The following is a 26,272-nucleotide window of genomic DNA, read 5'->3' as shown; positions in this document are numbered from 1 at the left end:
GACAAAGCCCCCACTCTTATCTGGCTGAGGAAGCTCAGCCTTGGCACCAGCTGCCTCCTGTGGACATTTACAAGCCTCCAGGGGGACAGAACTTTGGGGAAGGTCAGGGTGAGGGAGGGAAGGAGCTGGGTGGGGGAAGAAGTGAGAATTGCCTGGCACATTCCTGCCCAGGGCTGTGGGATATGACAGGACCTAGGAAGGACTGGTTGTAGAGCAAGGTGCCAAGATAAGGAACTTCTTGAGGGTTGAGAATCTTTAGAGTCCTAAGTCCAGTTAAAATTGATCTGGCCCAGCCCAGTCCCTCCTTGGTCCAGGAACCACTGAGACCTCAGAAAACAAGAGGGGAGCATCCTTCAGGGCTTGCACTGTACCCCAGACCCTGCAAATGCAAAAACAAAATTTAAAAAAGGTGTGGATTTCCTGTCTCAAAGTTCTCTCTCGTGAGCATCCTGTGGCGCTGTGGGATAATGCACTGGACCACAAGGTCAGTTTGAACCACAAGGTCGGTGGTTCAAATTCACCAGCTGCTCTTTAGAAACTATACAAGGTCACTATGAGATGGAACTGACCTGATGGCACTTAATAACAACAACAACAACAGTGATTGAGAGTTCACCCATTACTTTCTCTGCCAGTCCCTCCTGGCTTCCCACTGCCCTCAGGATCAAGCCCAGCTCCTTGGGCACCTGGCCCCTCTCCAGCCTTTCAGTCTGCTCTTCAGTCATACCAGCCTCCGTGTGTCTGGGCCTTCCAGCAGACACATATACTTTCTGTCTTCTGAGCCTTTGAACAGGCAGCTTCCTTTGCCTGTACATCCTTTCCTGTTGGCCTCCACGATCTTTGCATGTCCTTCTGGACTCAACTCAGACACTACCTTTTCCAGGAAGCCATCTCTGACTCCACTCCCCACCTGCACAGGGTTAGGCTAGAGTCTGTTCTTGTTGGCAGAGCTCTCATCCCTGACTCCAGCATGGGTTTGTAAGACAGTCCCTGGCTACATGTATCCAACTCATCTTCTCATCTTCAGCTCTCAGTACAGAATTTGACCCTCTGTGGAAGGAAAGACTTTTAAAAACAGGATGTTCCCATAGGGACTTTTGAATAGAAAACTTCTTCTTGCTCTGGTATGGAGGATGGATTCAAGGGACCCAGGACAGGAGGCAGGAGGCAGGGTGAGAGACACAAAGAAGGTGACTCAACCAAAGGATGGGGAGGTGAGAATTAGGGAAGCATGTAGGACAGTTTAGGGACAAGCTGAAAGGGACCAGGTGGATGGTTTGACACTGTGGGTTTGGTAGGGACAATAAGCTCTGAATGGCATGGGTTGCCTTTGGGATGTCTCAGTGACATCCACGGGAGGCTTCCAGGCAACCTTGGGTATTTGGGGTTTGGAGCTCACAAGAACGGGGACTGGAGAATCATGATGCCATGAGCACAGAGAAGAAAGTGCTGTACAGAAAAAAACAAAGTCTAAGGACAAATTCTTTCTTTAAGGTGCCCCTGAAGGTCTAGAGGATGGTGAGCCCGGAGTCAGGGGTCAATGGGATGAGGTTACAGTGCTTTCTGGTGAGCAGCCAGGGACCAACGCCACCTTGTGACTTCCTATTACCCAGATCATCTGAGGCCAAATGTCTGGAAGGAATCCACATGAAGGGGGTTTGGCGGAGGATCACCTAGGCCAGCCGCTGCTTCCATGAAGCCTCAGTTTCACCAATGTAGTCATCAGGAAATGTGGCTCCTGTTGCCTTCCTAGATACCTGTCCCTTCCTGGGATGACTGGCACAGTAGAGACAATGCAGAACAGAAGCCCAGTGTTCCAGGAGCTTTGACGGTCCAGTGTGTAAGTGTTGAAAGGTGTGTGTGTGCGGAAGGGGGGCCAGGGGGAGTACCACTGGTTCTTATAGATTCTGAACTGATGGAAGGAGCTGGAAATGAGCAGGTCTGATTCATAATGCTGTGTGACCTTGAGTGAGATGCTCAACCTCCTTGGTCCTCTGTTTCTCTAGTGAATGTGACCTCCTAATTTAGAGATTTGCAGGCCATTCCCTCTCTTTTTCATCTAACTTTGCTGTGCAGAATCTCATAGAAACACAATGATTTCCCAGCCCACACCCCCACAAAAGCCCCTTTTGTACAGGCTAGGAGTTTCTACAAACCCAATTAAGTGGAGGCAACATGAGTGATGAAGGGCCCAGGAGAATTAATCATCGGGGAATGACATTTGGTGGAAACTCAGGCACATAATTAAACAGGAAGACAAGAGATTGTGGTTGAGGGTATGTGTGGTAGGGGCAGAGAAAAACACATTCTTCGACTCTAAGCCACCCTGCCTCAGTACCCACTCCCCTCCCCACCATTACACACATGCCTTTTGCCTCCTTGGCATTCCTACCAGTGCCCTGTTCAAGTCTTCTTCTGTTCTTTGGGAAGGTTCAGGCTTAGTGGTGAAGAGTATGGGCTCTGGTGCCAACTGCCTGGGTTCAAATTCTGGCTGTACTACTAATTAGCTATGTGACTTTGGATAGGTTAACCTCTCTGTGCCCTGTTGTTAAGTGCTGTCGAGTCAGTTCCTACTCATAGTGAACCTGTATAGGGTTTCCAAGGATCAACTGGTGGATTTGAACTAACTGATCCTACAGTGCCACTCTGAAAACAGAGATGATGATACTATCCAATTCATAGGTTTGATGGGACTTCTGAATTAATCTATGTAAGTTGCTTGAACAGTATGTGAACATAGGAAATGGCTCAAGCCCTTCAGTTATGAAGATAATCTCTGGAAGTTCCCCTCCTGTGCCTAAGCACCAAGAACTGTTCTATAATTGTGTATTGAGGATGGTGGTAGTTAGGATTCAACTCTCCCCTACCCTAGTGCTCTCTGAAAGGCTCAGGAGTGATGGCAGGCAGGCTTTAACATGGGCAGTTCAAGAGCTTAGCCCTTGTTACTACCTGCTCTGCTCTCACTGGGGCTCTAAGTGGGCCCTGCAAGTGCCTTTCCTATATTTGCTGCCTGAAAAAAAAAAAAAAAGGCCAGGCTGTGGCCACTGCTCCCTTGTCCACCCTGCAGCAGGTGAGCTTGCTCAGACCCTTCCAGATGTGCAAGGTCTGAGAAACTATGTGTCCCCCAGCTGGGGTCTCTCTTCTTTGCTTCAAGGATTGACAGGTGGGGTCATGTCCTCTTTTCAGAGAAGCTGTGATCTCCCGGAAACGGCTGGGATGCAATGGATTGGGCCCCTCCGACTTGCCAGGGAAGCCCTTGGCCAGATTGGTGGCTCCACTGGCCCCCGACACCCAAGGTAAGGGGGTAAGGGCTGGAAACTGGGCAGGGGCAGGGAGGGATTGTGGACTCGATCCCTAGGTCATGTCTGTCTTTTCCCTGTCTTCATCTTTTTATCTCCTTCTTCTGTTGCCCCATGTATCTAGCTATCCCTCCATCTAATTCTCTCTCTGTTGTGCTACTAACTTCTCTCAGCCTCAGTTTTCTGATCTATAAAATGGGAACAATAGTAGCTACCTTGAGGGGCTGCCCCAAGGAGGAAGAAATGAGATAAGGATTGTTACGGGCTTGGTAAATACTAGGATTCAGTGACCAATGACCATGGTTACCAGTTGTGCCAGTTGCTAGACAGGATTGTAGTTGGCATGCTTTCTGTCACCGTCTTTGTTTTTCTCTCTCTTCCTCTCCATGCTCCCCTGTCCGCCATGTCTTTCTCTGCCTCGTGTCTCAGTCTCTCTAGGTCTCTGTCCTCTGTCTCGATGTGGAAAGTGCACAAGACTGGGAGTCAGGAGACCTGACTTGCTGTGTGATCTTGGGCAAGTCACTTCCCCTTTCTGGACCTCAGTTTCCTAATCTGTATCATAGGAGTGCTCAGCCTGACCTGCTTCCCTCCCTCGCAGGGCTGCTGGGAGGAGCATGAGAAAGTTGTCAAGTGAAGGGGGTTCTCCTCTATGCAGGGATTGTTGCTAAGACTGTTTTTGTTGCTGTCTCAGAAGCCCTCTCTCTGTGTCTCTGGGTCTCTGGGTCTCACTGTGCCTCTGTCCCAGCCTCTCTCTGTCTGTGTCTTTGTCTCCCTCCTTGGGTTTGGCTCAGTATCCCTGAGCCTTGCTGGCCCTGCAGGACTACCTCATTGCCCTCTCCCCCCTCAGTGCTGGTAATACCGCTGGTGGACAAGGAGGCCCGAGCTGTGGTTGCTGTCATCTTGGTAAGAGCCTGTCCAGGTGGCTGTGGGGAGAGCATGGGAGGGAGCTGTGGCTGGAGACTGTGTGTGTGTGTGTGCGTGTGTGTATTAGGGTAGCAGCAGGCTGTTAAAGTGATAGGAAAAGGGGGTGTGGGAGGAGTCTGGAGCATCTCCCACACCTGAGCGAGCAGGATGAAGTCGTTGACCTACCTAGTTAGTAACGTGACACAAAGTGTAAAAGCCCACATGGACCCTCACTCCCCATGGCTCAACTTTGACCTTGCCTCTTTTTTAGGACCACCCTCAGATGGGTTGGAGAGTGGATCAAGGACAGCAGTGTCTGGAGAGGGCATAAATAAAGTGAGGTGGGAAGTGACAGAGAGACACTGATGAATAGAGACAGTGTAGGAAACCCAGGCAGAGATTTGGGTGGCTGGGGCTAAGGGTCTTGAGGCGAGGAGGCCCATGGGATGAGGCTGCATGGAAGGACACTAAGCTCAAGCCAGATTTAGGGGTGAAGTTGGCACAGAAGTTGCCTTCAGTTGCCCCCAGTGGCTTCACTGAGTTTCTGCTCCACTGGCTGGGGTTGAGGAGTCCTGGTGGCGCAGTGGTTAAAACCAAACCGCCTGATGTTCGAACCCACCAGCCTCTCCATAGGAGAAAGATGGAAGAGTCTGCTTCCCCAAAGATTTCCGCCTTGGCATCTATTCTGTCCTGTAGGGTTGCTATGATCCAGAACTTCCTGGATGGCAGTGGGTTAGATGTTATGTTGGACTGGGGTTGACTGTGACTTCCATGGGATGAGGTTCTGTCACTCTACCAGTCTCCCCTCCAGCATGGAGGTTTTGGCCCCTGACTCATGCCAGTCCCCAGCACCCTGGAAAGAAATGCCATCCCATGATCAATTGGGGCTTGGACGATTGTAACAAATAGGGTTTTCATCAACTGATTTTCAAAAGTGAGTTGCCAGGCATTTCTTCCCAGTCTCTTAGTCTGGAAGCACCACCCAAACATGCTTAGCATCATACTGTTGTTGTGTGCTGTCGAGTCAGTTCTGACTTCTAGCAACCCTGTATAGGGTTTCTGAAGAGTGGCATTGTTGTTGTTGTTGTTAAGTGCCGTCGAGTCGGTTCCGACCCATAGCGACCCTGTACAGGGTTTCCAAGGGTGTAAATCTTTACTGGAGTAGAAAGCCTCATCTTTCTCCCGTGGAGCAGCTGGTAGTTTCGAACCGCTGACCTTTAAGGTTCACAGCCCGATTCGTAACCACTACGCTACCAGAGTTCCTTGAAGAGTGGCATGTTGCTGTTAAGTGCCGTCGAGTCGGTTCCGACCCATAGCGACCCTGTACAGGGTTTCCAAGGGTGTAAATCTTTACTGGAGTAGAAAGCCTCATCTTTCTCCCGTGGAGCAGCTGGTAGTTTCGAACCGCTGACCTTTAAGGTTCACAGCCCGATTCGTAACCACTACGCTACCAGAGTTCCTTGAAGAGTGGCATGTTGCTGTTAAGTGCCGTCGAGTCGGTTCCGACACATAGCGACCCTGTACAGGGTTTCCTAGGGTGTAAATCCTTACGGGAGTAGAAAGCCTCATCTTTCTCCCGCGGAGCAGCTGGTAGTTTCAAACCGCTGACCTTAAGGTTCGCAGCCCGATTCGTAACCACTACGCTACCAGAGCATAGCAACACACAATTCTCCCCTGACAGACAGGTGGTGGCTGGGCATGAAGCTCATTGGCTGGGGCCAGGACCCAGGTCTCCTACATGGAAGGTGTGAACTCTCCCACAGAATCACCACTGCCCCCAATCTGTCCTGTCCGAGGAACAGAAGTGGAAGTGCCCCCTAACTGCCACTATGGAGTCCTGCTGTAGCACTGTAGGATAAGCACTGAACTGCTAAATGAAAGGTCGGTGGCTCAAACCTACCAGCCACTCCTTGGAAACCCTGTACAGGGTTGCTATGAGTTGGAATGGACCCAAAGGCACTTAACAACAATCGCCTTTATTGGGAGTCTGCTTTTACTGTCCTTTCTTGGACATCATGCTTGGTAAAGTAGAGGGTCAGTGCCAACGAGGAAGGCCCTGAGTGAGATGGATCGACACAGTGGTGCAACAATTAAACACAGCAATTATTGTGAGGATGGGTTCTGTGAGTTGAAACCGACTCAATAGTACCTAATACCAATAAAAGCAGTTTCTACTAAGGCAACTGCCACCTCAGTAAGAGACAAGTTTTGGGTAAAAGAGCAGACCTTGGTGTACCCAAGAGGACTCCTCCCAGGCTCATTACAACAGTATTAGAGGTTTCCAAGGCGCCTGGCCTTTGCCAAGCTGCTGGCAAAGAAGAGGTGGGGAGATGGAAGCAGCTACAAGGGTGAGGAGAGAAGGGAAGACTGGGGTACTTGGCTTGGCCTCCCCCCATCTGTCTGACTGAGGGTGCTGTGGTCTCGTCTTGGTTTCTCCCACAGGCTGCTCTCCTGTCCCCCCAGCCTCTGTTCGTGTAACACATCTGCTATCAGCAGAGTCCTCATTGAGGTGCTCCCTCCCTCCTTTGGCCTTAGTGTAGCCCAGAGCTGGGGTGCTAGACTCCTTATATTGAGGCCATGAGGGCTTGGGCAGAAGGGAAGGAGCCCTTGCAAGGAGAAGCCACTTGGAAGGTTGGTCACCTAATGGGCAGGACACGGCTGCTATGACTGCTGCCCATCTTGGCTAGGCTGGAGTTGAGGCTTCAGCTTTCTCCTGGGGAGAGGAAAAGCCAGTGTGTGTGTTACAGTCTGCCTTTGCAGACCCTGCTCTGGATTACTCACCAGACTGGGTGCTGGGACTGAGAAATGGGTCATGTCTCCCTTTGCCTTCTAGGAGCTCTCCATCTGGGGAAGGCAGGGATGCCTTCAGGGCCCCACAAATCAAATAACTGTGGCTACCTGGAAGGGCATCACAGTTGGACATGGCATTTGAGGGGGGATTTGGGGCATGGGTAGGAAGCCAATAGGCAGAGAAAGAAGCAGAGAAAGGATATTCCAGGAAGAGGGAACAGCATGAGCAGAAGCAGGTGGGAAGAAAAGTGGGTGGATATTTTGGGGGAAAGAGTTACAATGAAGTGTAAGGAACTTAGTATTGAGTAAGATGCTCTTGGGGGCTTTGGCTTCCAGGAGAAATTGCCAACTTGCCTCCCCTCACCCCCTCGACTACCCTGGGAAGTAGACAGTGCTTGAAAGGGCTTCATATTATTCACAGCTCTGCCTCTCCTCCATACCTGCTCTTTTTCACCTATGTACAAAGCACTTCCCCAGGATTTCTTCCACCCACTACCCCTCCACATCACCCCAGACCACCTCTAGTGCATATGCATCTAACAGGTCCAGTTCTGTTGCCCCAGCGCTGCTTAGCCACAGGATCTCACATCTACCAAGACAGCATAGGTGGTCCCGGGCCTCCCAGCTGCTACCAGATCCTGAGGGCAGAGGGTGCAGAGGGTAGAGAGGTGCCACTGGGTAGATCTTTGAGAGGTTGGAGTCACCAATTTCTTCCTCAATAACAACATGCTCATGTTCTTCTTGAAGCCTCTTCTCTTATTATTTGTCAATTCACCCATCCATCTAGTGACTGAAGAAACATTTCTTCAGCACCTACTATGTATGTGCCAGACACTTTGTGTAAGGTGCTAGGAAGAAAAGGAGACCTGGAAGTCTCTGCCTTCACAGATCATCCAATACAGTAAGTGTTAGCATAGGGTGACTGGGGAGCCCTACAAGGACTAACAGCCTGACCGAGATACAGTCAGAGGAGGGGTCTCTGAGGACTTCTCTGGCCAGGTTCAAGGCTGTGTGGCTCAGCTCTGGGCCTCTGCAGCGCACAGCTCACCGCACCTTGATTGCAGATGCTTTGTGTGGAAAAAGTCTTTGGCTCTGTTCTTCAATTCTAGGATAATAAGTCCCTTTGAGAAGTCAGCAGCCCTTAGTCTCTGGTACTTGCTGCCTGATTTGTGCCCACTCTTCCCCCCAGCTGCACCAGCCATACCAGCTTCTTGCATGGAAACAGGACTTCATGCCATTAACCACGTCAAAAACAAAGCAAAACAAAACAAAACTTGGCAGGGAGTGGAGGCTGTGCTGGGCTGTTAGTCCCCTCTACAACTCCAGTGCCCACGGCCCCTGGACACGCCACCCCCAATTAGCAAACATGTGCTCCTTCTGGTGAGCAAAAAGCTGTGTGGGTGTTGGAATGATTTAGTGTGTTTTCCTTTTTTTATTTGGGAGTGGGGGGTGGGCAATATGTACGTGACTCTTGGATATATGAACTTACATTTCCTGTGTCCAGGTGTGACTGTGTGTAGGTGTGGGCGGATGTAGGCACTGAGATCTTTTTTGTCTGTGACTGTGCTTTAGGTGTGTGTGTATATGAGAGAGAGAGCTGAGTGTCTTCGTGGCAGGGTGTATGTGTGTGCCTGAGTATCTCCGTGGGAGAGGGAGTGTGATTGCATATGTGTGGATGGATTTGAGGGTCTTCATGAGAGTGTTTGTGCACATGCTGATTGTAGGTGATCTGAGGTAGCCCATGAGTGTGTGCTTGGGGTGGAGGAGGCCCAGCAGGAGGGAGGAGTACTCCATAATTCCCTTCTTTCCCTGTCTTCTGAGTCTCTGCCTCTGTACCTGGGACCAGGTTGTTTTGGTAGCCTAGGATCTGCTTGATCCTACAGCCTTTAGAGGACCCAAGCTTCTCTTTTCCAGAGAGACAGGTCCAAGATGAAGGAATAACAAAGGTGCCCTCCCCTTTCTCTTAGAGTAAAATGTCGTATGCAAATGAGCCACACCCTCCAGTCTAATCTAACCCCCTGCCATGTGGAACATAGATGGAGCTTCATCCAGAGCTTAACCTTCAATACCATTTTGGTGGCCCAGGCCTCCTCCAGGTCTTCCTGCCTCCAGTCGTGCCTCCTCCAATTTATCCTACAGCTTGCTGACATGGTCCATAGATGCTAAAAGTCTGCCATGGCTGCTCAGTACCATCAGCTAAAGTTCAGTTCCTGCACATTTGGCACTCAAGGCCTTTCCCTCCATTCAATCAAGGACTCCATCCCTGCCTGAGTCCTCATCTCCCCCTATTTCAAGACAGTCCCCTGTCTTCAATGCCCCTTTCTTCAAGCTCTGCTTGTCCTTTCCATGCATCAGCATCTGGTTCAGGAAGCCTCCTGAATGAATGTCTTCACATCTGGGTTCCACAGAGAGGCCTTCCTCCTAGGGTATGAGGCTCCACATCTCTCCTCTCATGGTACCTCCTCCACCCCCGCATCCCTCATCCTGCCCCAGCCAGACCTTGAGCTTCCTGAGAACCTGTTGGTCTCCTCCTCTCCATCTGCTCCTGGCAGGGGATCCAGAGCAGAGGCGGTAGGGGCTGCTGAGTAGGAAGGGAGGCTTGAGGGAAGGGCTCAGCACAGACACTGTGGGGAGCCCCGTAGGTGGTGAACAGCTCTAAGTAGGCTCCAGAAGCTGGTGACGCAGGTGGGGAGCCTTGCTGGCATGCCCTGCAGTGGGCCTGCAGAAAGCCACTCCTTCTTCAACCCCCCTCATTTTCTTCACTAAGCTCCCAAGCAGAGATGGGGGAAGAGACTTCACAGAGTATGAAAGATGGGCTAAGGGGACCCATGGTAACTGGCACCAGGAACATGAAGAGAAACAAGGATGAGGGGATGGTAGTGAAAGTAGATCTGGAGAGGGGAAGGTGTGGGTAGAGAAGGGAGAGTGAATGGTATTATCCCAACTCTGCCACTTTTTGCTTTGTGACCTTGGACAAGTCGCTCAACTGTTCTGAGCCTTGTTTCGCCTGCAAGGTGGGAGCTTTCTCAGGGGTGGTGAGAATAACATGTAAGGCAAAGCACTCCATTCATTCATTCTTCCTTCCCATCTTCAGGCATAGCAGATGCATCATAAATGTTGGACCTCTTCACTTACCCTAGACTTCAGTGTTGCTCAAACCTTAACTCAGAAAGCATGGGTCTAGGGGCTGAGACTAATGCCATTGATTCCACACTCAGGTGGCAAAAACACCATGGACTGGGGAACAGAGAGAGGGGTCTAAGGTCACCCCTCCAAATATACACATTGCTGAAAATCTGGCTGTCCCCTTGGTGACTTCTGCTGTTGGTGGACAATGACTGAAAGGCAGAGATCAGAGGAGAAGCCCCACTTTTTTTGGATCAGCCCTAGGAGGGCTTCCTGGGGGAAGGAATTTTCCTGGAACTCTCAACTTGATCACGTGGGCCTGTGCTTGAGGCTCACAGGCCAGAGTGTGTTTGTGTTGCTGAGGGTAGGTGTATGCTGCGCATGCCGAGGGCACTTTGGCAGAGACAGGAGGTCACAGCTTGCCCCCTTCCCCCATCTCTCCAGGTGCACTGTGGCCAGCTAAGTGACAGTGAGGAATGGAGCCTGCAGGCTGTGGAGAAGCATGTGAGTGGGGATGGGGACAGGGCAGGATGGGGGAGGGGGTGGGGCAGGCAGAAAGGTGTACTGCTGCACATCTTCTTCATCATAGCTGGTGGAAAGATGATCTGGCCAGGGAGCTGTGTGCTCTGTGATCTGAAGCAAATCATGTAGCTTCTCTGAGCTTCATCTGTTGTTGTTGTTGTTGTTGTTGTTAAGTGCCATCGAGTCGGGTCCGACCCATAGCGACCCTAAATGGGAATAATGATAACACTAACCTGCCTAGTGTTGTGATGAAATAAGGTGACACTGTGGGGTAAAGCACTGGACTACAAGGTCAGTTTGAACCACAACGTTGGTGGTTCAAACTCACCAGCTGCTCCTTGGAAAGCCTGTACAAGGTGACTATGCTTCGGAACCAACTCAGTGGTACTTAGCAACAAACACTAAAGGGAGGTGCCCATAGGATTGCCTATATCCGTGATATTGAGGCATTTTACTGACAGGTGTGGCGTTGTATGATAAGCACTCCACCTGAACGTCGGTTTGAACCGAAAGGTCTGCTTTTCAATCTCACCAGCCACTCCTGGGAAACCCTATACAGGGCAGTTGTCAGTTGGAACAGACTCCACGTGCCGGAGAGTTTATGATTTTGTGACTTTGACAAGGACTTACTGACTCCCCATGGGTGCTGGAGACAAAGAGAAATCTGAAACCAGATCCTGGCCTGTCTTGGAAGAATCTGAGGGTTAGAGTGTAGAGGCAGATCCTATAACCACTCATTCAGGGAATGCTCCAGGGGCGGTGGGAGCCAGCAGAAGGGTGGGACTGGCTCCGCCTATGGGGTGCTGAGCGTCCCGCAGGAGGCGCTGTCGAAGCAGAGCCCTGAGGGATGAGTTGTTTAGGGTGGGGTGAGGTGAGGCGGTGGGCACCAGAGGCAGGTGGAATGGCACTGAATCCCGAAGCGGCGAGCGCCAGTGGATTGGGGCGACTGACTCGCTGACCGCTGTCTCCACTCCAGACCCTGGTGGCCCTGAGGAGGGTGCAGGCCCTGCAGCAGCACGGGCCACCCGCGGGCCCCGGTGCAGTCCAGAACTCCCCAGCGCCGACAGCGGGCGACCAGAAGGGCGGAGTTGAGTACTCGGGCCAGGATCGCAAGGTTCTACAACTCTGTGGTGAGCGCTGGTGCCTGGGCTAGGTCCTGAGTGAGGCCACAGCCGAATCTGGCGAGGGGTGGAGCGGTCAGCGGGTGTGGGCGGGGCCTGAGGAACTGCGCCTACAGGTGGGCTCTAGGTGAGAGGCTCCGGTAAGGGGTCCTTTAGAAGTTTAGAACTCGGGTGGGGCCTCAGGGACTGTGCTAGAGGGACGGAACCAGTGGTGGGACGAGCTGGGCGGGGCCATAAAATGAAAGATCTGATTAGAGGCCAGGAAGGAGGGCCTTGGGAGAATCTATGGACTGGACAGGGCCTGAGGGTCAGGGCCAGGGAGATGAGTCCAGCCCTCTTCTGACCCGACCCCTGTCCTTACAGGGGAACTCTACGAGCTAGATGCCTCTTCCCTGCAGCTTAAAGTTCTCCAATACGTGAGTCCCTGCGCCCTTCTCACCCACTTCCGCACCCAGTTTCCCTCCAGGGAGCGCTCCATCACAGTTCTGATTCCCTTGCCCCAAAGCCCCGCCTCTTCCCTCCCGCCCAAGTGGCTACAGATCGTGGTCAGCCCCAAATTGTGTCCTTTCTCTCAGCTGCAGCAGGAGACCCAGGCATCGCGGTGCTGTCTCCTGCTGGTGTCCGAGGACAATCTCCAGCTTTCCTGTAAGGTGAGGGTCCTGGTCTGCGGGCAAAGTTGGGACGAAATGAGAGACCAGGATCTCCAGGGGGAGGGGAGATTCTTTCTGATCTTTAACTGGACCCTTCCACCCCTCAGGTCATTGGAGATAAAGTGCTGGAGGAAGAGATCAGCTTTCCAGTGAGTCTGGTATCCCATCTCCCTGAGGTGCAGGCACTCATGGAAAGGGGTAGTGGTAGTTTAGTGACAGCATTGTCCTCTTTCATGCTGGTGACCAGGTTAGATTTCTGGCCAGTGCATCCCAAGTGCAGTTAGCACCCGCCTCAGTGGACGCTTGCGTGTTGCTATGAAGCTAAATGAATTTCAGGGGGCCTTCCACACTAAAATAGATTAGGAAGAAAGTTTTGGCAATAGACTTTCCAAAAAATCAGCCAATGGAAATCTCTATGGGTCACAGTAGTCCAATCCCATTGTGCATGAAGTTACCATGTAGTCAGAGACAATTCCACAGCAGCTAGCAATAGGGACTCATGGGATCTACCTTGGATAGAATTTCTTGAAATCTGAATTTTGGATCTACTTATAAATAATCTAGAGGCACACCAGAACTCATTAGGAGAAATCTTGTATGATCCATAGAAAGATATATCAGACCTTTGGGACCAGTTCACTTCTGATGGAATATTTCTGGGTTTGAATCTCTTCTTAGAAACTGTTGAAACATGTGTGCATTGTTGGAGTCTGCTTATCCTGGGGGTACTGGTCAAAGGCAGACTCTCCCTCCCTCTCTCTAGAGTTGACCCCACCTGCCATCTGGGCTGACTGAAGATTGTTGAAACTTCCAGACTTGGGGGAAAAAGGATGAGATTCTCTCTGTGGGTTCTGATTCAGCCTCTCCCCCGTTTTCCAGCTGACAACAGGACGCCTGGGCCAGGTGGTGGAAGACAAGAAGTCCATCCAGCTGAAGGACCTCACCTCTGTGAGCCACATCCTAACTGAATCAGGGGAGGGAGAGCCCAATGCCCAACTCCCTAAGCCAGGATCTCTGGGACAGGCAACCTAGGAATGAAACAAGACCTGAGAATTTGCCACCATGCTACCCTTATGTCATAGTGTTTCCCTGAATGAGACCCTCAAAACTCCCTGGTGCAGAAGGTGGCAGAGGTTTAGAGGAGGGAGCATACTCCCTCCCTCCTTCTTTGTCTTGACGTGTTCCCTTTTGCCTCCTCTCTGCAGGAGGATGTGCAACAGCTGCAAAATGTGCTGGGCTGTGAACTGCAGGCCATGCTCTGTGTCCCTGTCATCAGCCGGGCCACTGACCAGGTGGTGGCTTTGTCTTGCGCCTTCAACAAGCTTGGAGGAGACTTGTGAGTCTGGGTGGGGTGATGGAGTTAAGAGGTTGGGCAGGGCTGTCAAAGGTACTGGTGTGAGAAGGGTGCTAGGCAGGGGGCACACTATCACAGTGAGGTGGCAGAGGCATCCTGGAGCTCAAGAAGGAGGAAGCTGCAGGGAGAAGATGAGGGCTGAATAGTTTTTCAGTGCAAAAGACTAGGGTTTGGGGGGCTGCAGGCCCTTGTAGCTGATGCTGGCTGAAGCATGGGTTATAGTTAGTTCTCTGTCACCCACTTTGGCTTATTTAAAGTCTTGTTGGAGCCCAAACTAGTTTCTCTCTTCTTTTACTTCCTGAAGTTTGAATTACTTTCTCCCTCAACTTGCTATCTTCTTTTGGGAACTGTCTGATGGAGGAGTGGGTGAGCTTGAGATGGATGAACTTTCTCACACAGTGGACAAGGGCATCTGGGGGCTGGGATAAATTGGGGATCTTTAGAGCCACCGACCAGTCTAAGAATGAAGGACACAGCATCCAGGCAAACAGACCTGAAGGCTTAGTCAGGAAGCATATTTTAAGAAGTGAGGTCAGATTTGGGGTCTGGAAGTGAAATAGACTTCATATTCTACACTAGCTCATTAACTGGGAGTAGCTGCCTGAATCATTGTCTTGAGAATGAATTCAGTGAGAAATAGTCTTGTAATCATTAGCCTTTTCTGTCTTGGGCGCAGGCTCAGGACATGAGTGCCGTATGGTCACCAAACTTGGTCTAGTAGTTTGTATGGTGTCATACAAATGGGAAGGAGCATTCAGGTGATGCATGGAGTCCTGAGTATAAGATGCAGGGAGATGCTGACAAGATGGAGGGCAAGCCAGCAGGCCCTGAGATCCTACTGGAGGAGGGATGAATGGCTCCAGGTTGGGACTAGACAGGTGTCAGAAGTTCAGGAATGGGCGTGTAGGGATGGAGCAGAGACCCAGAAGTCTGAGCAGCAGGTCTGGCAATGTGGAGCTCAGGAGGCAGTGGGATAGGTCTGGGGAAATAAAGACATAGGAGCAAGGTGAATCCTAGGCAGAGTTGACTGAGGCAGACTGAGTGCTGGACCTGTGGGATTTGGCACTGGAGGCACCCTGGTGGTGGGAGTGTATGTGTCGTTCAGTTAACACTGAGCACCTATTATGTCTGTTCAGTCCTGTGCTGGCAAGAAGGCCTTTGGGGTGGGAGTGGAGGCTCAGCAGGGACCACGACCTCTGGCTGATGGCTATGGGGCTGGATTCTGGATGGTCCCAGACTGGGAAGATGGTTGGTATTAGAAGGGAAACAAGATGGCACCCTGTGAGAGTCCTGAGACCCAGGGCAGATTGGGTACCATCTTTGAGTCCCATACATTTCTGAGAGTAAGTGGTGAATTATTGGATGAATCACGGTGGGGAGTAGTGAATACAGAGAAGCTGCCTGAGACCTCACTAAGTTGTCAGATAATAGGGATTCCAGAATCCCTTCTTCAGCTGGGAGGGAGATGAGGCTGCTGGCAAGGCCATGGCCCACTAGGGAATAGAGTACGGTTGTTGTTGTTCAGGGCTGACTCATAGCGACCTTGTATAGGGTTTTCAAAGAGCAGCTGGTAGGTACAAGTAAGATACTCAGCAAACACCTCCTGACTGTCTCTCCTGGCAGTGAGGTATACTGAGGCCAGCAAAGAATGGCAAGTGTACTAAGGCAGGAAAATCCTGGGACCATGACTGAGGCACTCCCCTACCCCCACCCCATCTCCCTTCACTACCACCACCTTGAGGAACTTAACCACATCCCAAGCCCCATACAGCCTGGTCCATCAGTCAATTGGTGACAAAATTAAATGACATCAGCAGGATTTGGGCCTGATCTTACCACCTCTATGAGGGAGGTGGGCCCTGAGAAGGAATCAAATCTGAGCTAGCAAAGTCCAGAGAGTCAGACAATGCAAGGAGCTGGACAGACAAAACCAGGCCCTTACCCTAAAGCACCACCCCTTCCCGAAGCTAGAGGGACTCCTCCCAGCTCTGGCCTGGGCAAATCTTTAGTCTGAAGGTGTAGACCTAGCCTTGGCCTGGGTGAATCTCAAATCAAAGGAGGGAGACATGACTCTTGCTTCAGGAAGCAATAATCCAAGAAGGAAAACACAGTTTGTTCTGAGGGGGAAGCAGACTCTCCCCTCAGGGAAACTACAGTTTGAGAGGGGAAGCTGACCCAAGCCACTAGTGTATGGAGCAGCCCCAGTAGAGAGAGAGCATTCTAGTAGCTAGTCGATTTCCAAGTATGAACTTCCCAGACTTCTTCCTTTTCTGTGACGCCTAACCCCACTGCCAACCCCCAGGTTCACGGAGCAGGATGAGCATGTGATACAGCACTGTTTCCGCTACACAAGCACAGTGCTCACCAGCACCTTGGCCTTTCAGAAGGAGCAGAAACTCAAGTGTGAATGTCAGGTGAGTGACCTGTCTCATGCCTCTCTTGTGAACAACTCACCCAGCTCTCAGCCTGAGCGTCAGTCACAGGTGAAAAGTCCATGTCTTTTGGGGCAGATGGCAGCCCTGCCCTATTGCTAGTAGATAGCCTAGTGACCTGAAGCCTCTTACATAGAGGGAGGTCAGTGGTTCTTTGGGACCAGATGCACTGTGGGCAGGCCCTGTATATGATTGCCCTCTGGTGTCTTATATGGGTACTACAACAACATCTGGGTGGTGAGAGCCCAAAGTATACCCACCTCTAAGAACCTGAGAACTGGGGATTCTTACCACCTTCCTTGGAGCTATTCTTCCATTCCTTCATTCAGTAGTCAAAAGATACAAATCGACACTGCCGGTTTCCATCCTGTTCTAGTACTTCTGGGGCTGTTGGAGGTAGGGGGCTGGATAAGACTTCTGCAGCTTGAACCCCCTTTGAACTCCATTTCCTCCATTCCAGGCTCTTCTTCAAGTGGCAAAGAACCTCTTCACTCACCTAGGTGGGTGTGCTGTCTTCTTCCATGCCTGTCTGTGGGGTGGGAGTGGGGGCTGGCGTTTTGGGTAGGAGAGAGGTGAGAGGGCCTGGTCTCAGTATTGCCCCTGGGCTGCCCACTCTTGCAGATGATGTCTCTGTCCTGCTCCAGGAGATCATTACTGAAGCCAGGAACCTTAGCAACTCGGAGATGTGAGTGAATGTGCCCAGGGTATGGCGAGAGGGAGGCTCTCCGTGGTTTTCCGTGGTTTCCATTCTCATCAGCTGATCCTCCCCCCACCGCCTTCTCTCGGAACCTGTCACCTTTTGTGTGGTCCTTTTTGTCATGCCTGTCTCCCTCACTGGGCTGTAGGCAACCATGACAGCAGGGACGGGGGCTGGCTTTGCTTGTTGTGTTTCCATAGCCTTTAACACATGGTTCTGCATAGTAGATTCTCAAACAAAAAAAATTTTTTTTTAATTGGGCGCATGATTTGAATGGAAACAGCCATTCTGTCCTAAGGCATGCCTGTCACCAAGGAGCACTTCTTCTCCCAGACCTCAGAAAGGAAATCACTGAAAAGTGGGAGGTGGGTGGAGGGGATGTCAGGGCGCTGTGAACAACTTCTCCTTCCCACAGTTGCTCGGTGTTCCTGCTGGATCAGAACGAGTTGGTGGCCAAGGTGTTCGACGGGGGTGTGGTGGATGATGAGGTGAGGCGGAGCCTCGTGGACAGACTGGGGACCAGGAGTCTGCAGGGGCCGCTGAGGAGTCAACCCGACTTTGGTTGACCCTGTGGCTGGGTCCCTAACTTCTTCCTCCCTACTGGATCCCTGACCTGGCAGAGCTATGAGATCCGCATCCCGGCGGATCAGGGCATCGCGGGTCATGTGGCGACCACTGGCCAGATCCTGAACATCCCGGACGCATACGCACACCCGCTTTTCTACCGCGGCGTGGACGACAGTACTGGCTTCCGCACGCGCAACATTCTGTGTTTTCCCATCAAGAACGAGAACCAGGGTGCGGACTCACTGCAGTAGCTAGCAGAGAATGAGACTCGGGGCAGAGGCAGGACCGACCCGGGGCGGGGCCGGGTGTGGGCTCGGTTTAAGCAGGATGGGGCGGAGCCGAGCGCAGGATTGGCGACCCTTCCCTACCGCCTCTAGTGACTCCTATCCCAAGGGACGGAGTTTCCTACTCGTGGGGCATATCCTGAGGGCATCAGAGAAGGCCAGATGCCATGGGACCTCTACACCAGCCGATCCCAGCGTGTCTCTCGCCCCCAGAGGTCATCGGTGTGGCCGAGTTGGTGAACAAGATCAATGGACCGTGGTTCAGCAAGTTCGATGAGGACCTGGCAACAGCCTTCTCCATCTATTGCGGCATCAGTATCGCCCATGTGAGCTGGGGACGATGGGAAGGGGGGCGGGCTGATACAGAGCCCTGATGCTAGGTTGCTGTGCAATCTTCAGTACATGTTGGCCACCTCTGGCCTCGGTTTCCCCTCTGTAAATCGGGAGTACTATTACCGGCTCTGCTTAGCCAGCCAGCCAAGATCATGAGAGTCAGAGAAGGGAAAGTAGAAATGCTTTGAAATCCCAGCTGTCATCTTTCTCTTGACTCAGAAGCCCAGAGTGGTGTAAACAGTTAACACACTTGGCTCCTAACAGAAAGGTTGGAGGGTTAAGTTTACCCAGAGACACCTGGGAAGCAAGGCCTTGGCAGTCAACTTCTGAAAAGTCAGCTGTTGAAATCCTATGGACCACAGTTTTACTCTGACACACATGGGGTAGCCGTGAGTAGGAGTAAAATCAAAGGCAACTCGTCTTTCTCTGGAAGCAACCTCAACCCAAGATGCGAGTCAGCTTTTTTTGGGGAAACACTGAGACATCTTGTCCATATGTCCTGGCATCTCTGACCTGGGTATCCTGTTCTTAGGTCCCTCCCCCTATTTCCCTTCCTTTCTTCCCTTCCCTTGCCATGGGGTTCCATCACTGAAGAGTGGGGCAGGAATGAGTGCATTGTGCTGAGTGCCAGATCAAATGCTAAGAAGGCCTGGGGAGGAGAAGAGAGGGAGGCCTGGCTGAAAGTTGGGTGTGGGGTGGTTCAAGCTCTGGCCTGGAGTTCAAAGGCTCAGGCAGGCCAGAGGTGGGACAGGAAGGGGATTTCTGTCTGACCCTTTTGTCTCAGTTCTGGCCATTCTGAGATTTTACAGCTGCCTTATTTGAGTCCCATCTTTCCCTCTCTTCCCCCAGTCCCTCCTGTACAAAAAAGTCAATGAGGCCCAGTATCGTAGCCACCTGGCCAACGAAATGATGATGTACCACATGAAGGTGAGGCCTGCACAGAGCTTCTGTCTTTCTTCTCAGGATTGCAGGGCTGCCTGCTCCTCTACACCCTTTCCCTGCCTCCCCAAATCCTCAGAGGCTCAGGAACAGACTGGGCTTTCTGGTTGCCTTCTCCTGAAGATGTGAAGAGAGACCAGAGGAAAACGTGGCCTCTTGCTCTCCTGGTCACTCCTTAGGGGCAGCCTCCTCCTGTCCTACAGCTTATAGACTTCCCTTCCAAGGCTTGAAACTTCCAGCAAGGCCAAGCTCAGGGATATTGTTCAGCCAGGTTTCCTCCATGTTCAGGAATTACTTACTGAAGGCCAGAAAGCCTACCCAGGGTCCGTTCCCACAGCTCTCCTCAGACACAGTGATCATGCAGCCCTGAGAAGCCTTGATTGTTGGTAGCTTATCCCAATTTTAGCCCATGTCAGAAAAATGGGACCAGGTTTTAGTTCAGAATATGTGGTAGTCACCTCTGTTCATCTGGACATTGGTTCTTACTTGTATCCAAACTATAAGATCAAAGTTGTAGTCAGAATGACTGAGGTTAGACACTGGGATATTGCACACATACACCCCCGAAAGAAAAAGAAAGAACACTGAGTTAGTATTTAGGAAAGGCTGCCATGGTTTGGGACTGCATGAAGGGTGTCCCCAATCTTTGCTGAGGATAGGCTGTTCTAGATGAGAATGGTCACAGGCAGTGGCTACAGGACAGTGAGGGTGAGGGCTGGGCGATCTGCCCAATGACAAACCTGGAGTGGGCTGTGGTGCATTCTGGGTAAGGGGTTTCCCTTCCTCAGTGGGAATTTGAAGGTGAGACACTGGGTGGGTAGAGTTTCTGATGCCCTCAATGGGCCCCTTTAGGTCTCAGACGATGAGTACACCAAACTTCTCTACAATGGGATCCAGCCTGTGGCTGCCATTGACTCCAACTTTGCAAGTTTCACCTACACCCCTCGCTCTCTGCCCGAGGATGACACATCCATGGTAAGCTGTCCTCCCCTGCATGATTGGGCAAGGTGGAAGGTGTGCAGCTTGAGAATTAAGTTAGATGTTCTGAAGAACTTCCTAGAAAAGCAATCAAGGAACACTGTGGGATCTCCCTCAGAGATGAAGTAGTTGTAAGGTGTGCCATCATGGGCCATGGGCCTTCCCAGAGGCCAGGGCTGGGCTAGAGGGTCACCAAGGGTTGCTCTGGAACCGCCAGTGCCCAGGGCCCATGTCCACGGAGTTTGTACCTCCATATCTGGTTTTCTAAGATTTTGTGTGAGTTTGATCCCCAAACATTCCTAGGTCTCAGATCATTTATTTCTGAAAATTTGAGGCTCTGAGAAAGCTTGACTCTGTAGGATAAACACTGGACTACTAAACAAAAGGTTGGCAGTTCAAACAAATATACTAACCACTCTGTGGAAGAAAGATGAGGCTTTCTGTTCCCTTAAAGATTTATAGTCTGGGAAACCATATTTTTGTTGTTCAGTGCCGTCGGGTCAATTCTGACCCATAACAATCCTGAATAGGGTTTGCTAGGAGCAGCTGGTGAACTTGAACCTCCAACCTTGCAGTTCAAACCAACTTTGCAGTCCAGTGCATTAACCCACAACACCACACCAGGACTCCGGGAAACTGTATAGAGGGTCACTATGAGTTGAAATAGACTCAATGAATGATAGTGTTTGGTTTTTTTTAAATTGTTTTATTGTGAATTATGTGGGAGAACATTAGCTTTACATTCATCCTATCATATATCGTTTCATTGCCATGGTTACAATCCCCTCCATGCATCATCAACTAACCAAAGGGTATACTCCGCTAGCCTGGAATGGCAGTGGTTTTAGCTTATCGTTTGGTAGTTTTAATCTAAGGAACCCTGGAGGTGCAGTTGATTAAGCATTGGACTGCTAACCAAAAGGTCTGCGGTTTAAACCCACCAGCTGTTCCGTGGGAGAAAGATGTGGTAGTTTGCTTCTGTAAGATTTACAGCTGTGGAAATCCTGTGGAGTTCTATAGGGTCACTATGAATTGTTTGTTTTAGTTTAAGTCTCTGTTGTTGTTGTTGTTGTTAAGTGCTGTCGAGTCGGTTCCGACCCATAGCGACCCTGTAACAGGGTTTCCGAGGGTGTAAATCCTTACGGGAGTAGAAAGCCTCATCTTTCTCCCAAGGAGCGGCTGGTAGTTTCGAACCACTGACCTTAAGGTTCACAGCCCGATTCGTAACCACTACGCTACCAGAGCTCCTTTAAGTCTCTAAGACTCCTAAATTTTGTGTGGGGGTCTTTTTAAAAGGCTCAGGGCAGGTACTCCTCTTTTTCTTTCTTTTAATAATATTGACCATATTATTTTAGTCATAAACTCTCACATTTTAGTCCAAATAGAATCACCAGGGGCACAATGTTTGTTTCTTTTCTCCCAACCCTCAGTATTTTAGATTCAGTAATTTGGGTTTAAAACTCAGGGTTCTGTTTTATAACCAAAAGTTTCAGAAGCAACTTTTTTTAGCTAAAATATTTTATTGTGTTAAATATATAAATAGCACAACATTTGCTGATTCAAAATTTTTGTGGTGCAACAACCATCATATCCATTGAGGGATATCATCTGATGTTGGCCACGCCTCTGACCTCCCCCTCCTGTCCTCTCTAGGCTATCCTGAGCATGCTGCAAGACATGAATTTCATCAACAGCTACAAAATCGACTGCCCCACCCTGGCCCGGTGTGTCGTCAACACCCCTCTATGCAGACAGTCCCTGTTTCTGCCTCCCTCTGCCCTTGACTCTCATATCCAAGGTTCTGGGCAGGGATCTTCCTGAGGAAGACTAGGATGACCCAGTCCTGTGGGGGTGGGGGACAACCATGGATGAGAGGGGATTCTCAGATACTGTGACCACTAGGGAGGGAGTATGAGAAAGGATGGAGGCCCAGGCAGACATTGAAGGACTTGTTGGAGAAGGAGGACTGAGACACTGGTGCCCTTTCCTCTCTCCCAGGTTCTGTTTGATGGTGAAGAAGGGCTACCGGGACCCCCCCTACCATAACTGGATGCACGCCTTTTCTGTCTCCCATTTCTGCTACCTACTCTACAAGAATCTGGAGCTTGCAAACTACCTCGAGTGAGTGGTTGTACATTCAGTCTCATTTGGCAGCTGTTGGGAGCCCCTTCTCTGGGGCATGGAAGTACCTCCTATGTGCCAAGCCCTTTATGTGCCCCCTCATGTGATCCTCTTAACAGTCCAGGTGAGGGTGCAGAGTTCATCATCCACAGTCACAAAGCCAGGGCTTGATGGGTCTGCCAGACTCCAAAGCCAGGGCTTTTTTCTAGAAAGGGAACCCAAGTATCCCAACCCCTGTCTGGGCAACTCCTGGAGTCTCCCTCCTCCTCTGTGAGTCCTGATGGTGGGGGGAACTGTGTGGCGATCTCTCTTCACCCACCTTTCAACCAGGGACATCGAGATCTTCGCCTTGTTTGTTTCCTGCATGTGTCACGACCTGGACCACAGAGGCACCAACAACTCCTTCCAGGTGGCCTCGGTAAGACCCTGTGCTCCTCAGGGTGGACACCCTTCCAGGTTTCTGGGGGTCTCATGCCCCCCAGCCTGAGGAGAGGTGGGAGTTGGTGAGACCAGGAGTCAGTTTTAGATACAGGAGGGAGCCCCGATATATATATTGGAGTCCTGGTATGGTGCTGCGGGTTAATGTGCTGGACTGCAAGGTCGGTTCTAACTGCAAGGTCAGCGGTTCGGGCTTACCAGTCACTCCTCAGAAACCCTATACAGGGTCACTATGAGTTCAAACGGACTCAATGGCGCTTAATAACAACATACATATATATGGAGCTCTGGTAGCGTAGTGGTTATGAATTGGGCTGCGAACCTCAAGGTCAGCAGTTCGAAACTACAAGCTGTTCCATGGGAGAAAGATGAGGCTTTCTGCTCCAGTAAAGATTTGCAGCCTCGGAAATCCTGTACAGGGTCGATATGAGTTGGAATCAACTCCACGGCACATAACCACCACTATATATATATATATATAATGTTTGACTAACCAAAAAAATTGATAGTTTGAACCCTCCCCAAAGTGCCTAGGAAGAAAAGACTGGTAATTTATATGCAAGAGGTCACAACTTTGAAATCTCTGTGGAGCAGTTCTACTCTATAACACACAGAGTTGCCATGAGTTGGAATCGACAGTAACTGGCTTGACTTTGTTATTGGAGAGATGCCAAGCTCAACCTAATATGGCAGGCACTGGGATCTGGGTGTGTGGGATGACAGGAGTTTTTCTGGACTTTTCCAGAAATCTGTGCTGGCTGCGCTCTACAGTTCCGAGGGCTCTGTCATGGAGGTACTGTCGTTCTGCCCAACCCCCTAGCCCCTGCTATCCCCTTTCAGTAGATGACATCACCCAGCTTCTCTCTGCCATAAACCATGCTCTTCAGGATAGCTGTGAGAGCTACAGCCATGCCCAGAGCACCCAGAGGGCTTGGAGGGGGTGTGGGTGTGGGTATGGGTCAGTGGGGCTATAGGTTCTGCCTATGCCCCACTCTGAGAAGAGAGAACCTACAGTTAGCACCTTCCCCTTTGGCCTCTGAAGCATACTCCGTGCCATCCTTGACCCCTAATCCTAGGATCGGTGACCACACCTAGGTTTGCCTTGGATTGGTTGGGGTCTGCCACCCCCAGATGGGGACTCTGTAAGGCATAGATGAGTTCTCAGACATCTCTGAGTTCCCTGCACTTGACACCAGGCTTGGCACAGAACAGAAGCTGAATCACCCAAGCTGCCTCGCACTGCACCCCTCCAGAGGCTACCCTTGCCTGCACCCTGGGTGACAAGGTGCTCGCTCACATTCCCGAGAAGCTCTGCCCCCTGGGCCCCAGGATGCGCCTCTCTTCCTCCAAGTGACAGCCCTTTAGCGTCAGGAGATAAGGGCTTTGCCCTCTCCTCATCACTGTCTTTCCTTGTCAGCAAACAAATGTTTGTTGCATGAATTAGTGTCTAGGACCCAGAGGGATCATTTCAGAATTGTTTTTCAGCTTGAGAGGCCTTCAGAGTTTATTTAGTCAACCTCTCTATGTGACAGTGGTATAATCTAGGTTCAGAGTGGGCTCCAGTTTGCCTAGACCTCAGAAAGGGGAGTGGGTTTCCAAGCTTCCTATTTCTTCAGCTTTGCTGACCTTGGGGTCTGGGGCTGGACTGGGCCCTGCTTCTCCACTGAATCCTCACCCTTCCTTTCCCTCAGAGACACCACTTTGCTCAGGCCATTGCCATCCTGAACACCCACGGCTGCAACATCTTCGATCACTTCTCCCGGAAGGTGATGAGACACATGGTGGGGAGAGAGGGTGGGAGCTGCAGACAGGAGAAGGAGCTGAGACGTGGAAGCTCTTTAGGGGCAGAGTTCTGGGTGTTGGGCAGGCCATGACGCCCTTGCCTCCACCCACCCTACTCCAGGACTATCAGCGCATGCTGGACCTGATGCGGGATATCATCTTGGCAACGGACTTGGCACACCACCTTCGCATCTTCAAGGACCTCCAGAAGATGGCTGAAGGTGCCCGCCTTCAGTCCTAGGCCTCAGGGCTGGGAAGGGATCTCAGGAAGGAGATTTGCCTTCAGAATCAACCCTCTCTTTGACTTCAGGGCTCCACCAGGCAGACCCAGCCTGGGCCACTTGGCTCCTATTGAGGGCACAAAATTCCCTGGACCGTTTGGGGTGGTTCCTGGGGCCTTGTCTTCAGAGACAGAGGTGAAGGAGGTTGGATCCTTCTCCTTGACCCCATCCTCTCCCCAACAGTGGGCTATGACCGAACCAACAAACAGCACCACAGCCTCCTCCTCTGCCTCCTTATGACCTCATGTGACCTCTCTGACCAGACCAAGGGCTGGAAGACCACCCGTAAGATTGCTGTAAGCATTGTTTTAGAGAAAGCACCAAACGGCTCCTACAGCCTGAACATCCTGTTTGTGAGACAAAACCCAGACCATCTCAGGGCTACCGACACCCCTCTCAATCTGGGGCCATCCCACTGCCAGTCCAGGGGTGATGAGGACAGGTCTTGAAGTGGTCCCTGAATCACTGGGCCTCATTTTGTCCCCATGGGACTGGGCTGGGAAGATGAGTCCTACTCACAGTGTGTGATGGAGAGTGTTGACCTTTCAGGAGCTGATCTACAAAGAGTTCTTCTCCCAGGGAGACTTGGTATGTGTGGAGGGGCCTCAGGCTGCCCAGGTTGGGGGAGGTTTCTTGTCTTGGGGCTGGGAGGATCTGGGTTATCCTGACCTTGGTACCTGATGACGGAGCCAGAGGGTCAGGCCTAAGAGCTTGTGCCTGCAGGAGAAGGCCATGGGCAACAGGCCAATGGAGATGATGGACCGGGAGAAGGCCTACATTCCTGAGTTGCAGATCAGCTTCATGGAGCACATTGCGATGCCCATCTACAAGTGAGTGAGCCCCAGGAGCCTGTACGGAGAGGCGGGGCGGGGCAGGATCAGACCAGTCCTGTTGGCATCATAGTAACACAGGTCTGTCTGCTCTGCCCCTGCCCTAGCACAGCTGTCTCCTACTTCACTCCCAACTAGGGCCTTCTCTTCATCCTTGCTCTCCCATGGATAGAAGCCATCCTTGAGTGTCCAGTCTTATGCCTCATACTCTGGTGGAAGTACTACCTATGGGCCAGGCCCAATCTTTCATGCTACCTTGAAAAGCTTGGCTTATTTTAATCTCTGACCCCTCCCCCATGTGCCCCAGGTTGCTGCAGGACCTGTTCCCCAAGGCAGCAGAGCTATATGAGCGCGTGGCCTCTAACCGTGAACACTGGACTAAGGTGTCCCACAAGTTCACCATCCGCGGCCTCCCAAGCAACAACTCACTGGACTTCTTGGACGAGGAGTACGAGGTGTCTGAGCTAGACGGCACCAGGGCCCCCATTAATGGCTGCTGCAGCCTTGATGCTGAGTGAGCCCCTCTCGGGACCCTTCCCCACCCAGGCCTCCTCCCACCACTCTCCACCGGCCTGGCTGATGCACTGGGGACCAGAGCCAGGAGTCCTGGGTTCTAGACTAGGACTTTCTGTGTGACCCTGGACCAGTCCCACCTTTCCTGGACCTCAGCTTTTTCATTTGTAGAATGGGAGCAAGGCTTTCAGCCTCACCAAGACTTTTGTAATTTGTGCTCAAGAGCACTGGGGTGACCAGTGGGCTTGACTCTGCACCTCTGACAGCACTTTGGCAAGTGTTCCCCAAGCCACTCCTTCTCTGAAGCTGCCT

The 26,272-nt window shown here is 51.4% G+C and overlaps 1 protein-coding gene across 1 annotated transcript in view; it reads left to right on the top strand.

Moving 5' to 3' along the window:
* PDE2A (phosphodiesterase 2A, cGMP-stimulated) overlaps positions 1 to 25,965 on the top strand; it is a 115,649-nt gene extending 89,684 nt beyond the window's left edge. Inside the window, exons 5-31 of the mRNA XM_006870268.1 lie at positions 3,187 to 3,296; positions 4,147 to 4,202; positions 10,563 to 10,622; positions 11,617 to 11,770; positions 12,125 to 12,177; positions 12,337 to 12,411; positions 12,519 to 12,560; positions 13,291 to 13,359; positions 13,617 to 13,747; positions 16,068 to 16,179; positions 16,658 to 16,697; positions 16,819 to 16,882; positions 17,310 to 17,382; positions 17,515 to 17,692; positions 17,959 to 18,071; positions 18,928 to 19,005; positions 19,870 to 19,992; positions 21,649 to 21,719; positions 21,994 to 22,116; positions 22,447 to 22,534; positions 23,300 to 23,347; positions 24,246 to 24,320; positions 24,458 to 24,557; positions 24,801 to 24,913; positions 25,167 to 25,205; positions 25,341 to 25,447; positions 25,755 to 25,965. Of these exons, the coding sequence (XP_006870330.1) occupies positions 3,187 to 3,296; positions 4,147 to 4,202; positions 10,563 to 10,622; positions 11,617 to 11,770; positions 12,125 to 12,177; positions 12,337 to 12,411; positions 12,519 to 12,560; positions 13,291 to 13,359; positions 13,617 to 13,747; positions 16,068 to 16,179; positions 16,658 to 16,697; positions 16,819 to 16,882; positions 17,310 to 17,382; positions 17,515 to 17,692; positions 17,959 to 18,071; positions 18,928 to 19,005; positions 19,870 to 19,992; positions 21,649 to 21,719; positions 21,994 to 22,116; positions 22,447 to 22,534; positions 23,300 to 23,347; positions 24,246 to 24,320; positions 24,458 to 24,557; positions 24,801 to 24,913; positions 25,167 to 25,205; positions 25,341 to 25,447; positions 25,755 to 25,965 (2,506 nt within the window). The remainder of the gene's footprint in view (positions 1 to 3,186; positions 3,297 to 4,146; positions 4,203 to 10,562; positions 10,623 to 11,616; positions 11,771 to 12,124; positions 12,178 to 12,336; positions 12,412 to 12,518; positions 12,561 to 13,290; positions 13,360 to 13,616; positions 13,748 to 16,067; positions 16,180 to 16,657; positions 16,698 to 16,818; positions 16,883 to 17,309; positions 17,383 to 17,514; positions 17,693 to 17,958; positions 18,072 to 18,927; positions 19,006 to 19,869; positions 19,993 to 21,648; positions 21,720 to 21,993; positions 22,117 to 22,446; positions 22,535 to 23,299; positions 23,348 to 24,245; positions 24,321 to 24,457; positions 24,558 to 24,800; positions 24,914 to 25,166; positions 25,206 to 25,340; positions 25,448 to 25,754) is intronic.
* The last annotated feature ends 307 nt before the right edge of the window (positions 25,966 to 26,272 follow it).

The sequence above is a fragment of the Chrysochloris asiatica genome, unplaced genomic scaffold (assembly GCF_000296735.1).
Source record: "Chrysochloris asiatica unplaced genomic scaffold, ChrAsi1.0 scaffold00140, whole genome shotgun sequence".
In the NCBI taxonomy this organism is placed as follows: domain Eukaryota; kingdom Metazoa; phylum Chordata; class Mammalia; order Afrosoricida; family Chrysochloridae; genus Chrysochloris; species Chrysochloris asiatica.
The sequence above is the reverse complement of the archived record's forward strand: the minus strand, read 5'-3'. Positions and strand labels throughout refer to the sequence as shown.